The sequence below is a fragment of the Amblyomma mixtum genome, chromosome 7 (assembly GCF_055824585.1).
Source record: "Amblyomma mixtum isolate Tamu chromosome 7, ASM5582458v1, whole genome shotgun sequence".
In the NCBI taxonomy this organism is placed as follows: Eukaryota; Metazoa; Arthropoda; class Arachnida; order Ixodida; family Ixodidae; genus Amblyomma; species Amblyomma mixtum.
In genome coordinates this window covers 125,484,429-125,500,206 of record NC_143018.1, presented here as the reverse complement: position 1 = coordinate 125,500,206, position 15,778 = coordinate 125,484,429, and the positions used below count along the sequence as shown (strand labels likewise).

Sequence of the window (15,778 nt, the reverse complement as noted above, 5' to 3'; positions counted from 1 at the left end):
ATGGAAGAGGCCCGTGACAAAGAGCTTAGCGGTGGAGGTGATGATAGGAAGGTAGAAAGCTGCCTTGCACAGGCCCACAAGGTCGGTCTCGAGAGCGTTGAGTCTGGTGAAGGAAATATAAAGTACAATGTACAAGAACTTGTTGGGGGCGCGCGTGGGCAAATCGGCACGCATCAGCCTCGTTGAGACCTGAGCGCCGAGTGACCCCGCCACATATCGAGTGGCAGGTCGTGATAGCGTGACGGAGGGCTTGCACGTTCTTGGCCGCATGCAAAGGGAAGCCAAGAACTCTGCAATGGGTGACGAGAGTAATGGGAAAGCTAGAAAGGTGGTGAGAGACAAAGTGGTTGCGCGAGCGCTGGTATGAGAAGTGGTTGAGAAGAAGCTCGGATTTCTCCAGAGCAGGAAAGAGGCCTGCGGTGGTTAGAAATAAGTCGACTAAATCTAGGCTACGTTGCAGGGCGTCCTGTGTGTGACCGGGAAAGCCAGACTAACAACAGACAGGGATGTCGTCGGTGTAAAAGATGTGGTGGAGGTCGAGAATCTCGATCAACTGAGAGGTGAGAAGGGCCATAGCAAGGTCCAAAAGGTTAGGATAGAGAACATTGCTTTGAGGAGTGCCACGAGTTAGGTGGTGGAACCAATTATTGCAGAGGAAGGAGCGGAGATAAGAGTACCTGCGGGAGCCGCCGACCAGGGAGGCGAGTTGACAGGATGTCGTTCGCGGTCGAAGGCCTTGCTGACATCAAGCGGTCACAAGAGCGTGAACTTCGGTGGGGGTGGGTAAGAGAAAGCTGTACAGGAGAATCAGAAATATGTCCTATCCACAGACCGGGTATCCAAAGCCGATAAGAGAATGGGGCATGAACTCCCTCACCTAGAGAAAATCACATAGTTGAATCAGAGGCAATTCGTTCCAGGTTCTTGCCAACGAACGATGTCAGGGAGATGTAGGGAAAGTTATAGACTGAGGGATTTTTGCCAGCTTGGGAATCATAGAAATGAGGAGGAGGTCTAGGAGCTCGACAGGAAGCCGCTATTCCAGATGTAATTAATTGTCTGGAGGAGTAATTCTTTGGCGTGGTCAAGAAAGTTGCGGATTGTAGTTAATGGTCCTCACCAGGATCCGAGCGCCCGTAGAGCAAAAAGGCGGTCCCGATCGGGTTTAGGCCAGCCCAGATAAGCCAGGTAGGATGGAGCAAGAGGAGGTGGGAGATACAGAGGGTGAGCTTGTCGAAGGCATTGGAGAGAAATCTCCTGAATAAGAGAATTTAGCTCGAATGGAAGAAAGGGCTTATTGCTGAGGGGGACTTAAAGGCAGACCATGTGGATCGCTCGTGCAGTGCAGTCGAGACTACCACAAAGCGCACTCCAACAAAAAGGCTCGAGGAAGGTGCAGTGGCCGATGGTCTCGGCCTGCAGAGCAGCGATAAGGGAGGAAAGTTGGGAATTTTTGGGCTGGGACGGGAAAGAGCATTGGGGATGTTTGCGGTGACGCCATAAACGGAGAAAGTGAGTGTACGGTTCTTGGATCGGGTGACGCGAGTGAACACGGCGGCTGTTGGATGAAAGCACTGAGGAGATGCGTGATGTTCAGTGGCCATAATATGCAAAAAGTCCGAAAGGAAATTAGCGCGAACGGCTTGCTAGTCAGAGTTAGTGACCGGATGGTTTAGGGGGACGTAAGAAAGAAAAGTGGTAATATGGGTGAGAAAGTGATCACTGGGCAGGTCTTCGGCTGTGAGTTTCCTGTGTGTTACATCCTTCCTTTATTGCTGGCGGCAGGGTACAGACTGGCGGGAAAGCCGCCAACACGTGACACATGGTAACTCAGGGTTGCTTGGCCCTAAAGATTGTCCCGCTATAACACTCCTACGCCCTACGTCACGAAGTCCTTCAGATACGCAGGGCGGCTGCGTTGGCGCTGTGGTCGCTGGACTTGAAGGGAAGCACTCGCTTCACGGTCCTCACCACAGGAAGAAGATTCGGTACTGGGCGCTGCAGCCTCCTCCAGTCTTTCTCCTTGGTCCCGTCTTCCAGGGTCCTCTGGGCTTGAAGGAATGCTAAGCCCGGAACACCCTGCCGCGGAAGCAACCAGCGGTTCCTCCTCTTCACACATCCCAGAAGCGGAACTGTCCAATGCGTAGCTGGCAGAACGACTTCTGAGTTGGTCAACATGACGTCTCCATCGACGACCGTCCTTGGTGACGGCGAAGTACGACACTGGTCCTGTGACAGCATCCGCCATGCCCGGCAACCACTTGGGCCTATAGAGATAGTTGCGCACAAACACTCGATCCCCCCCATCAAACAGTCGCACTGCCTGGCTACGGCGCTGCATCACCTGCTCTTGTTTCTGCTGCACACTGGACTGCAGGTCAGGATGCAGACGCTCTAACACAGTTGAAAGTTTCCTGCCCATTAGCAATTCGGCCGGGCTCTTGCCTGTTGTAGCATGAGGCAGGATATGCTGGGTCATTAAAAACCTAGCCAGACGTGTGTCGATATCGCCTCCAACCATTCGCTTGAGTACTTCCCTGGTTTCGCGCACCATGCGTTCTGCTTGACCATTCGAAGAAGGGTGATATGAGGCAACGGTCACATGTCGGATTTGATTTCGGCACATGACGTCTCTGAACTCCTCCGAAGAAAAGGCAGTTCTATTATCAGAAACAACAGTTTCTGGAATGCCATGGGTAGCAAAAAGGAAACGAAGCTTCGCACAAACTGCAGCTGCCGACATGGAATTCATCCGGCACACTTCCAACCACTTTGAGTGAGAGTCCACCACAATGAGGAAGACCTTGCCTTGGAAAGGCCCAGCAAAATCGATGTGTAGTCTTGTCCAAGGACGCTTGGTGAATTCCCAAGGGTGAATCTTTGCAGCTGCTGGCGCAGACCTGGATTCCTGACAACGTGCACAGTCTCTCACCTTCTGCTCAACATCTCTGTCGATTCCTGGCCACCACACGGCTCCTCTGGCAAGCCCCTTCATCTTGACAATTCCTGAATGAGCTGTGTGAACAATGTCCATGACATACGGTCGAGCTGGCTCTGGAATGACCACACGACTGCCCCACAGCAAAAAACCTTGGTACACCGACAGTTCATGCTTGCGGCTCACAAACGCTGCAAACTCTTCTGGCAGCTTGCCCTCTGGCCACCCATGCTGCACCCAATTGCAGACTAGCCAACAGCTTATCCCTTGACGTGAATATTGCCACCCTCCTAGAGCTCCATGCTACTTCCGGCGCCATTTCCAGCGTCCCTACTTCCCAAAGACGCTGCTCCACTTCCTCTGCCCTACTGGCTCTCAGTGGTAAACGACTGAATGCATCAGCAATGGAAAGCTTCTCCGCTGGTCGATACTCAATTTCATAGTCATAAGCTGATAACATGAGAGTACAACGCAGCATCCGTGGGGATAGCACCTGGGGAATGGGCTGCAACAGTCCTAAAAGAGGTTTGTGGTCCGTCACAATTTTGAAATGTCTCCCATATAGAAACTGATGATACTTGTTTATGCCAAAGCCGATGGCGAGCGCTTCTCGGTCTGTCTGGGCATAATTCCATTCTGCCGCACTCATAGTTCTCGACGCATAAGCAACCGGTCTCTCGCTGCCATCTTCGCACACATGACTCAACACAGCACTCAGTCCGTACGGGGATGCGTCACAGGCCAGCACTAGGGGCTTGTTGACATCATAGTGCACCAGAACATGTCATGACTGCAGCAGATCTTTCGCCCGGCAAAATGCTTCTGCCGCAGCTTCCATCCAACGCCACTCGCGACCCTTGTCCAAAAGCCGGTACAGTGGCTCCAAGGCATGAGCTGCTCCTTTAAGAAACTTGTAAAAGTTCAGAGCTCCTAAAAAGGCTTGAAGTTCCTTTTTGCATGTCGGTTCTAGGGCCTTGTGAATAGCACGCACCTTGTCTTCTGTCGGCTGCACACCTTCAGAGTTCACAAGGAATCCCAAGTAACACACTTCCTCAACACAAAATTGACATTTGTCAAACTTTAGTCGCAGACAGTCTTCATGAATTCTTTTGAGTACTTCTTGTAAACGAGCATTGTGCTGCGCCTCATCCTTTCCACCGATCAAGATGTCATCCCAGAACACAAGAACACCATCAATTCATGCAACAGTTCTTCCATGTACCTCTGAAAAATAGCCACTGCCACGCCAAATTGAAGATGGGTTACGCGGAACAGTCCCCGATGTGTTGTAACCGTCAACAAGTCAGCTGTTTCTTCATCAACAGTCTTCTGTTGATACGCCTGTCCGAGGTCTAGCCTTGAAAACTTCGAGCAACCTGCCAGCCTGGCAAACAGCTGCTCTGGTGTCGGCAGGGGATACGTTTCCCACTGCACTACACGATCGACTGTGTTCTTGTAGTCCCCGTAGATCCTTATCGATCCATCTTTTTTGACAACTGGAACGACAGGTGTTGCCCACTTCGAGTGCCGCACAGGCTGGAAAATGCCTTGGCTCACCAACCTGTCCAGTGCTTCGTCGACCTTCGGTCTCAATGCAAACGGTACTTGTCGTGGCTTTAGAAATCGCGGCGGAGCTGCCGGGTTCACCTCTGTGCGTACAGGAGGCCCTTTACTTGTCTCAAGTCCAGGCTCAAAGACTGAAGAATACTTCTTGAGCAAGGCTGTTGTTCCCCTACTGCCAGTTCGACTCGGCTCGTACACACTGTAAACACCACGCAGACTTATTCCCAAGGACTTGAACCAGTCCCGACCGAGAAGTCCGATACTAGCACCCTAAACCACCACCAATCGCAGGCGATGCTCCTGCCCCTTGAATTCCACCTTCACGGTCAGTTCACCCAACCCTCGTAGTTCCTTGTTATTGTAAGCTCGGAGATGAAGATTACTGGGGCGCAACGCCCTTTTCGATATTCGCAGCTTCTGCATAGTCCGGTCGTTGATGACTGAACACACTGCACCAGAGTCCACCTCCATCTCTAGGGGACTTCCGTTGACGCGCACTTCCACTCTCACGGCTGGCTCTTCACCAGACAGCACGAACACGTCGTAAACATCCGACGCAGCATTCTTGTGATGGCCTCCACTGGCCCGTTTTTTGTTCTGAGAGTTGGGTTCAGCCGAAGCGCGAGCTGCAGCCTTCCTCCTGCATGCTCTCACTATGTGCCCTCGTTGCTTGCAGAAGTGGCACGGCATATTAATGAATGGGCAACTGCTTGGCGAATGCGCACCCTTGCAGCGGAAACATCCGCTTGTGCTCCCAGGAGAACCAGCCTGCTTCTGGGCACCCTCCTTGGCTGTCACTGGCGGAGAGACCTTCGCAACACGGGGCGAAACGCTTGCCGCTCACGCTGCCAACTTCACACGATGCGACACTGCCGCGAATTTGCTCGGTCTGTCGCTGCGCAGATTCCATTGCAATGGCTTTCTCCCGAGCTGTCGCAAACGTAAGCTCCGGCTCTGCCAGCAACCGACGCTGAAGAGTCTCGCTTCGCACCCCGCACACTAGCCGGTCGCGCAACATGTCATCGAGCGACGCACCGAAGTAGCAATGTTCCGAGAGACGTCGCAATTCTGCGATGTAATCGGCAATTGACTCACCGGGCTGCTTTTGACGTGTGCCAAACTTGAAACGCTGTACTGTCACCGACGGTCGCGGCGAGAAGTGGTTTGAGAGACGCCTGACGATCTCATCGTAGGCCACGGCCGACGGCGCATCCGGAGAACAATGGGAGCGAACAATGGCATACGTTTCTGGGCCGCAAACGCTGCAGAGCGTTGCTCGCTTCTTCTCGTTACCGTCGATGTCGTTTGATCGAAAGAAAAATTCGAGGCGCTCCAAATACAAGGGCCAGGACGTCGCCTCCGTCGGAACGAATTCCGCAATCGTGCCCAGCGCAGTTGCCATTTTTACCTCGTCGCCAATTATGTTACATCCTTCCTTTATTGCTGGTGGCAGGGTACAGACTGGCGGGAAAGCCACCAACACGTGGCGCATGGTAACTCAGGGTTGCTTGGCCCTAAAGATTGTCCCGCTATAACACTGTGAAAGGAAGGCAGATCCCGAAATAATGTGAGTTTGTGTCCCGTGCGCTGCTGTGAGCCAGTTCCTGCTCGAGTAGGAAAGCCAGGAGTGTTGAGAAACTGAGGTGGTGTTCCTGGGCAAGACAATGGAGAAGGCGGCCGGATTTGAGGTGTTTCCGTAGGGTGGGGTGTGTGAGCGGCGTTAAAGTTGCCCCATAAGAGGAGATGGTTGATGTAATGAATGAAGAGAAGGAACTTGTCCAAAGGAGATAGTAAAGAGAAATTGACACCGGACTGTAGAAAAAAAATTCAGGGGGCACTTTGGCTCTTTAAAGTGCCGCAAGGCGAAAACCTTTGCTGGCGCACTGTTTGGCATTGACTGCGAGACTGTTTGTGCTGTACTAGTGCTTTGTTTGACTACGAACTTTGGCTATACATCACAACTAGACACTTTGACCGCCTACTTTGACTACTTCTTTAGCACGACTCTCTCTCTCTGCTTCGATGAGTTTGGTTGTATCCATGGCTCTGTTCGCAGTAATGAGGGCATCCACGGACGCCTTACGCCCCGTGTCGGAGCCGACGACAACTATTTTATTAGTTGTCGTCTGCTCCAAAAGGATGGGCCAGGCATCCGTGGGTGACCTCATTACTGCCAATCCGCGCACTCTGACGTCATAACCACTTCAACCAACCGAAAAGCGTGACACCTCTGCTGACAACCTTCTGTCGACAAACTTCTGTCGACAACGATGAGGCATTAAAGACTTTCGCCTTAATATGAAAGGGAAAGTGAGTTGCGGGAAGAAGGGTGATAAAAAGACCACGCCAACCAAATATTTGAGGACCTTGTAGTGGGATGGCTAAGGACGGCTGTCAGCTGTCACTGTGAACACGGACCTAACCTTTTTCCTGTTGTACTGCAGGTGAGGTTATTTGCACTTTTTCCAAAGAATTGTATCTGTGTGTGCGCTGTTGCCGAACACGACGTGTGCTTGAGTGTCGCCCTTATTACTTGAACATGAGAGCGTACAACGAACAATTTTCTTTGTATCCACACCTTTTCCACTTTCCGTCATTGTATGAGTAAGGAGGCCAAAGAATTTTATTAGGCCCTTGATGACTTCAAGCGCGATCTTCGAGTGGACCGCAGAATTTTGAAAGACAGTGCGAAATTCTGCAGTGGCACATGTGATGGTGTCAGTGATATTAAGAAAGAGCTGAAAGAACTGCGAAAAGAATTTCAAGAATTTACTGCCGAAGACCGCGGGTTGAGTGATAGAGTCAAAGAGCTGGAACAGTGTCAGAGGTCTAACAACCTAGAAATCAAGGGTGTACCAACCGAGCGAAATGCAACCGATGTCGTTAATAAAATTGGCACCCTCTTGGGCGAGCCAGTCACTGACACCGACATCGGTGTCTGCCATTGTGTCCCTGTGCACTAGTCAGAAGAGAAAACATTGTGATTCGTTTCTTCCAGAGTACCGAGCGAAGTGCAGTCCCGCAAAAAGAGCAAAAAACAAAGGATCACTACCGAAGACCTTGACTATTGGGGACAATCGTGTCCGGTATATGTGAATGAGCATTTGATCATGCTCAACAAAAGGCTCCTGGAAGCTGCAATTGCCAAGAAAAAAATCTGCAGGATGGAAGTTCGTCTGGTGCGCGGGAGGAAAAATTCACGTTCGGAAAGACGAGGACTCCGATGTCATTAGGACTGCTAAAACATCTGATATCGAAAAAAGAAACAAAGGTTCGTGCCCCATCACAGGATGCACTTCAGAACAATGATGGCGGGAAAGGATATTCGCCAGTATTACGACTGTCTTTTAACCGAAACTACAAGTTGAAGAAAAAGAATTTTCGGCTGTGCATACAAACATGCGAAACGTAAAAAACAAAGTCGACAATCTTTAAATACCTCTCCAGTCACTAAGCACTAATTTTAGATAATAGAGTTACAAAAACCTGGCTAACACAGGCAGACACGGTACCGCACCTTCCTGGTTATAAGTTTGTAAACCTTAGTACGGATGTCAAAAATGGGCGCCAGCATAGCAATTTTTATACAAGAAGACATACAGTGTGAAGCGCTGAGCGACATGACCACATGCGATCGAGATATTGAAAGTCGATTTATAAAATTGTCCAATATCACTGTTGGCGCTATCTACAGACCGCCCGCAGGCAAAACAGCGGAATTTATTGAATTCATCGACAACGTGCTGTACTGTTTAAAGAGTGTTACGAAATCTTTTATGGTTCTCGGTGACAGCAATATTGATACTATGTCAGATAGTTCATGCGCAACAGACTTTCGTGACATCCTAAATTCCCACGCCTGTTCTAACCTGAGAAAGTTGCCAATCAGGATCACAGCAGATACTGCCGCTTGTCTTGATGTATGCATCACGAACTTGAATGATACGGATGTTAAGGGCGGTGTTCTGGCATATGACATCAGTGATCATTTACCGGTCTTTTGCTTGGACTTCCATTTTCACAAAAAGGACTGCTTCTCCTCCCGAAGAGAAAAAATTTTGTACCGAGCAGTAACTGACGAAACATTCATGCGGTTTCACCGAACCTTATAGAACAAGAGAACTAGGATGATGTTTGATTTGAAGCAGCGCAAGGCCGAAAGCCAAAGAAGAGAGCAGAGAAAGAAACGGACAACACAGCGCTCTGCTCTCTTCTTTGGCTTCCCGCCTTGCGCTGCTTCAAATCAAACAATGAATAACCAACTCGCCCATCAGCTTGTGCTTTCAAGGAAGATGTGTTCAAGAAATGTAGAAATGTAGCGCCACATTGGCATACCAGGTGTTTTTGAATATATTAAAGCACTGCTATGATGTAACCTTTCCGCTCAGAGAAAGTGGTAAGCAATAGAAACGGATTAGGAAGCCAACGGTTACTAGTGAGCTTCATACCGCAATAAAAGAAAAAAAAAACAGGCAATTTCAAGAGTTTCTTAAGAACCGAGACCCACGTTCAGTGACTGAATTAAAAGAAATAACAAACACACTGAACTCGGATCTCGTGAGAGCAAAGTCCAATTATTTCCAAAACAGATTCTATGCTGTTCAAAAAGAAACACAAACGGATTAGGAAGCCGTGGGTTACCACTGAGCTGTACTCCAGAATAAAAGAAAAAACTGCAAATTTCAAGAGTTCATTAAGAACCGAGACCCACGTTTAGTGAGTGAGTCCAAATAAATAAGACACACGCTGAACTCGAATCTCGAGAGAGCAAAGTCTAATTATCTCCAAAACAAATTACAGGATGTTCAAAATGACAGCAGAAGGACATGGGATAAGATGAATAACAAATTAGCAAAAAACCAAGCTGGTTGTAGTCTGAAGGAAATCCGCATTGACAATGTCGTGCTAAGTGGGAATGATCTAGCAGACGCAATGAATCAGCATTTTATCAAAACAGGTGTTTACTCAGGACGATATGGCAGTGCTGACGACTGCATTCGTGTAAACAGTTCGGTAGACTCCAATATGCTTACTCCTACACCACCACATGAAATAAAAAAATAATAAGAAGTCTAAAAAATCGTGTCGCCTGCGGTGATGACGCGTTAAAGGCCTTGCCTGTCAAACATGTCACGCGCTTGATAAGCCCTGTATTGTCGCACTTAATATACCGGATGCTTCTTAGCGGAGATTTCCCAGACGAATTAAAGATCGCAAAAGTTACACCTATTTATAACGGCAAAAAATGAGACCAACTTAGATAATTACAGACCACTTAAATTTCTCACAGTATTTTCGATGGTATTTGAAAACATCAAACAAAAGTTAAGCGATTTCATTAAGAAACATCGAGCGATAACAGAATCTCAATACGGGTTTCAAGGAAACAAATAAAAAAAATATAGAACAAATCAGAAAAAATATACAAAAAATATATAGAACTATATAGATATAGAAGTATACGAGGTCTGTTAGAAAAGTATCCGACTTTATTTTTTTTTGCGAACACCTGATGGATATGAAACAAGCGCGCTTACAGCAGCCTACCTTGAACCCTCGTGTGCATGCAAGAATTTTTTCCCGCCTGCCGATAGCGTCAGTCGCTGGGAAGCAGCGTTTGAGTGAAGGAGTGCGCAGTGCTCTCGTCGGTTTTTTGTTGCAAGGAAAATGGCGGAGCGAGAGGAGCAGCGCTACTACCTCAAATTTTGCCAGAACTTGGCGATAGCCAAGTGGAAATTATTCGAAATGTTCAGACGGCTTTCGGTGATGATGCTATGAGCAGCACACAGATTAAGCAGTGGTGCAACTGGTTTAAAGACAGCCGCACATTCGTGGAGAGAGAGCCACGCTCCGGTCGGCCATCAACATGCCGAAATGACCAGGTAATTGCCGAAGTGAACGCTGTGGTGATGCGGGACTGTTGTGTGACTATCCGAGAAATTGCGGAAGAGGTGGACATCAGCAATTTTTCTGCACATTCCATTATCACCGAAGATTTGGCCATGGAGAGAGTTGCGGCGAAATTCGTGCCGAAGCTGCTGACGGTGGAGAAAAAGCAGCTTCGTGTTGAAGTCCACAGGAGATGCTGGATTCCACAAACAGTTACCCTGACTTCACCGACGCCATAATCACTAGTGACGAGTCTTGGGTGTACGGGCACGACCCGGAAACCAAATCCCAGTCGTCACAGAGGACGCATTCCACGTCTCCAAGACCAAAGAAGGCCCGACAAGTACGCAGCAATGTCAAAGTGATGCTGACTGCTTTTTTGACTCCCTCTGTGTGGCACACCACGAGTACGCACCCCACAGGGTCAAAGAATGACTAAACAGTACTACAGGGATGTCCTCCATCGCCTACGTGGTGCTGTGCGGCGCAAGAGACCGGAATTAAGGTCAACAAGAATTGGCGCATCCCTCGCGGCATTGCTCCTGCACATTCCTCGCATTTGATTCAGACTTTTCTGGCGAAAAACCAGACTTCTGTAGTTCAACAGGCTCCTTACTCTCCTGATATGTCCCCCTACGACTTCTGGCTGTTTCCTAAAATCAAGAGGCCATTGAAAAGAGCGCGATTTCAGAAAAGAAAGGACATTATGGCTGCAACGACAGGAGAACAAAATTCCATTCCGAAAAGGGTTTTTTCGGAACACTTCCAACAAAGGCAGCACCGCTGGGAGATGCATATGGAGCCCCAAGGAGACTACTTTGAAGGTTATTAGGTTTCTAACGCTCCAGTTATGCCAGTTTTTTTTCTTCGGCCAAAGGTCGGATACTTTTCTAACAGATCTCGTATAATGTCGAAAATATAGACAAATCAGAAAATATAAGATAAAAATCACCCTTGGCCTATTTCTTGACTTAAGCAAAACCTGTGATACTATTCAACAAAATATGCTATTAAGAAAACTTAAAACATATGGCATCAGAAGAGCGGCGTTGGAACTGATTCACAGATAGAGTAGACGAAGCGTACAAAAGACAGCACACAGACAGATAAAAACACGAGGCAGGTGCTATCTGCGGTTATCTGCAGATAGCGCTACCGCAGTTACCTGCAGACACGTTGTCAATATGTGTGTCATAGTAATTGGTTTATCAGAGTACACTGTGGGGCCAGTTGGTCATACATAATCGGAACGAACAAACGTAGCGTTTAAACAGGACACAGAAAAATGAGGACAGGACGGGGCTACATCCTGTCCTCATCTTTCTGTGTCCTGTTTAAACGCTACGTTTGTTCGTTAAGATTATAGTAATTGGTCCTCAAGAAAACTGGAAGTGCAACATGGAGTTCCGCTGTTATTTATATTGAAGATATTACAATACCCGCATCCCCACAAATAATAATATATGGAGACGATACCAATTTTTTTTTCACCTGAGTAAATGCGCAGGGTCTACAGAACTTTGCTAATTATTATTTGATCAGTTATCTAAATGGCTGGAAAGCAACCGCTTGAGTCTAAATATAAATAAAACGAAGTAAGTAATATTTAAACCAATAAACAAACGACTGCAACTCGGTCAGTATTATTTTTGAAGGACGCTTGCTGGAACAGGCCACCGAACAAAAATTTCTGGGTGTCTGGTTCAGCACCGATCTTTCATGGAAGACCCATGTTAATCAACTTAAATATGTCCTGTCCCGCACCATGAGCTGTATATCTAAAGTACAACATCTGATACTCAGACGCTTAAAACAAGCCCTATACTATTCGTTGGTTTAGTCCAAAACAAGCTATGTCGTTTTCATTTGGAGAAAAACAACAAGCCCGAACTGCTACAAACTTAATATATTAAAGAAACGAACGTTACACTGCGAGATTAAATGTAAGAAGAAGTCTTTCAGAACAAAACCATTATTTATAAAATATAATATGCTAGAGGCTGACCAGGTGCACCTCTTCTATCTACTGCGATGGATTCATAAACACAAGCTACATATTTCCCCCGTACACAGTTCAAGTTCATACAACATTCGCAACCTAAAACGAAAAATACCACAAGTTCGAACTAACTACGGAAGGCAAACACTACATTTTCAGATAACTAATGCGTTTAACAGCAAAGATATACAGTTGAACTTCAATACAAGTCTCCACACTTTTAAAAAATACTGTACGAAGTTTCTTCAGTGATATTATAATTTTAGTAGCGTAAATTATTGCCATTCATACGTTCTCTGATCTCTCTTGTCGTGTCCCTGTCATTTCCTAAAATTTTTGTGTACTGCTCTAAATCTGTGGCATAGTGTATAGGCAGTAGGATGGTTATCATGGTTGCGCGTGGTGAATGTTGGTTGGAAACCAATTTGTTGTGCATTGGCCTATTGTTGCAGACATCATGTTTGCTATTCACCATTGAATTATCGCATTATTTTGTACTTGTTGTTGCACTGTTAATCATTGTTTGTGATGGCATGTTAATCTCGCGCAGACGAGTCCCTTTTAATTCCGACCTAGACTGCTTAGCCGAACTATAATTATTTTATTCGTTCACATTGTGTAAAGGGGTCAGGCCCTTGTCAGGTCCGCTGTCGCCTTTAGCCTCGGCCCCCTGTTAGTATGTGTCTCACTCTCTCTTACCCTTTTATTGCGATCGATCCGACCAATCGTGTCCCAATGTCCCTCTGGCTAAGCGGTCCTATCCAACTGTTTCTACTGCCCAGCTGCTCAGCAGTCGGGTTGCTATCCCCCACCTTACCTATCCATCACCACGTGACTCGACTGGCTTAGTGTTGAAGGGGACAGAGGACAGCATCGACCAGACACTAAGGTTTTTACGGTGTCACGGGGATTTCACGTCCCAAAGCGACTCAGGCTATGAGAGACGTCGTAGTGGAGGATAAGGCGTGCGATAGGCTCGTACTGTAAATTTTGTCCGAATAAATTATTTTACTACTACTACTAGATCAGGTGCAACATAGGCGTAGTTATGAAGGCACGTAACTTCATTTCAAACACCGCATCCGCGTAGACTTGACTTTGTAGTGGGCAGTGGTTTACATTTGTTAAATACAGTGTCACTTGAAGAAATGGCCGCCATGCAGTACGATAGTAAAGCGCAGCAAGCAGATGGACATATGAATAAGAATATGCAATTATATGTTCGAACCAAATATTAAATTAATAGGCCAACTTAGTACATCATAAACGATAGCAAGAATGAAAATGACACCATGCGTGCGAAAGCAGCGACTGCAATAATGAAACCACAACGAAGGATAGCTTATTGAAATAGTTGCGATATTCTGTCGCTCAATTAAATTGCTGAACACTTGAGCTCCAACTTGAATTATTCGTTTTTATTTTTACTTTGACTCGAGTTTAGGAACACTGATACACTAACAGTTTTCTTTATTTGAAACTGCCTAATGGGAAGAGACAGAAAATCCTAACTGTAATTGGCGACGAGAGAAAAAGAAGGTCCAGTAATTGCCTCGCGCAGGGCGTATTTAGAATACGCGGGGTTTAACATCCGCGGCATCGCTACGTGCAAAAGATGTATTTTACAGCTGGCCTCCATTGCAATGCAGCCGCCGACGCCTGGATTTCATCGCACATCTGCCGTGACGGGTACATGGAAAACACAGGTTTAGAAGTATTTTTGCATAATTTTTAGTCTTTATTAAGTGTGAATAGCATAACTTCTGCACGATGTCTATTATTTGTCAGAGAGGAAAGAACATACATTTCGGACCAAAACCCTGCAAAATCAGAGTATATCCCGTACCGCTAGACGATGAGCAAAACCGGAGCGAGTCAAGCTGAGAGAGGCACCAAAATGAGACAAAATTTCGCACTTTCTTAGCAGTGCAGTAAATGGCGGCCACCTTGTCGGACATCGAAAGCCTCGGCGAGGCGAAAATGGACGAAGGTGCGAGGGCGTACGTCTCCTTCGGAGCCGGTCAACGCCAGACCTTGAGAGAAAACGCCGAGGCTTTCAAAAGGTGAGCTCTTCCTCCCTCTGCACGCGTACCACATTTTGCACAGGTCAGGACGAATATCAACCGCAAACCTTAACTTGAACCTAAAAAAAAAAACAACGACACTTCCGATTGTCCTCACTTGTCAATGTGTGACAGCAAGCCACATTAGCGATATGGTTACGCTGTATCTTACGTGGTGACGGCAACTTATCGAAACACCGAGTTTTCTCCTGGTTCTGAATACCAGTATAAACGTTTTTAGGCACAGTGCGCATATTTGGGTGCCGAGTCAACTCTCAGCAGTTTCTGAGAGCATGCAATTCTCTGTTCTCATTTCTTTGCTCAATACATATTTACCACTCTTCAAATTGCGACTGGCGTGTTTTTTCGTGACATCTCCCGCACGCAGTACCGAGCGCAAGCCCGGTGCAGTGGGGGTTTAAGCACATTCTTCGACCTAGCCATCTTGACAGATTTTTGTCACACCCGCAATAAGGTCGTTTCCTTGCTAGTTTGTAGCAACTTTCGCATCTTGAATGCTCTCGAAATCACTAAAATGTTATAACTCGCCATTGCATATCTCTCGACAGTATCTATTTTAAAGCTTGAAAAGTGCACAGCAAGCGCAAATGTATAGAAGGAGGGCCAAAGCTTTAATTTCCGCAGTAGCGAGGAAATTACGTACCTTGTAACAGGCTAAAAGTTCTCTGCGGTTTGAAACAGCTGTCTTAAACACATACGCTAACCGAATTTACAGCGACCATGATCTCGTGTTCTTAATGGCACAAAATAGACGTTTGCATAAGCTGTTAATTTCCTTCTATAAAGTGAATTTCGGGTTTTAGATCGTCTTCTTTCAGCTTAACCTCTTTGAAACGCATGTATTTGTGACGAAAGTAGCATTCAGGAGGCAGCTTCACTGACGATGCTTTCGCAGACTGAAAAGGAAATAATGCAGACAAGGCGCAGGGCCCAAAATTCATTCAAGCATGCAGTCACGAATGTGGCGTAAATTTTGCTTTCCATATTACCTCGAATCATTGTACTGCTTGTTTGTTCCTTCTTCAAAGCTACCGGCTCGCGGCTTTATCACTTTGTCTGTGATACAAGATGCGATGAGATTTACACCTATTGATCGCAACCAGGCAGAGCCGATTCTCTGTTGTTCCAGAATGTTGTGCTAACTTTGCACGCCATATCTCAAAATTTCCCTATCAGCTTTAAAAAGAGCACGGCCGAGAGCGGCGGGCATTCTGTTCGACGACTGCCGAGCGTTTCGTTTGGAAGCCCTTCCTGCACGCTCTCTTCCTTCACGCCGGACTGCCGTCACGACGTGAGAATATCTAT

General features: G+C 47.0%; 1 protein-coding gene across 6 annotated transcripts in view; it reads left to right on the top strand.

The window, feature by feature from the left end:
* Positions 1–15,778, top strand: part of LOC149337419 (uncharacterized) — a 70,896-nt gene that overhangs the window by 24,190 nt on the left and 30,928 nt on the right. For 3 of the 6 annotated variants that reach the window (XM_089553435.1, XM_089553434.1, XM_089553432.1), the window contains exon 2: positions 14,317–14,452. In XM_089553435.1, the coding sequence (XP_089409561.1) occupies positions 14,325–14,452 (128 nt within the window). In that variant the 5' untranslated portion in view covers positions 14,317–14,324. Of the gene's footprint in view, positions 1–14,313; positions 14,453–15,778 lie in introns of all 6 variants that reach the window. The other 3 variants (XM_089553431.1, XM_089553436.1, XM_089553430.1) reach the window with 1 other exon arrangement.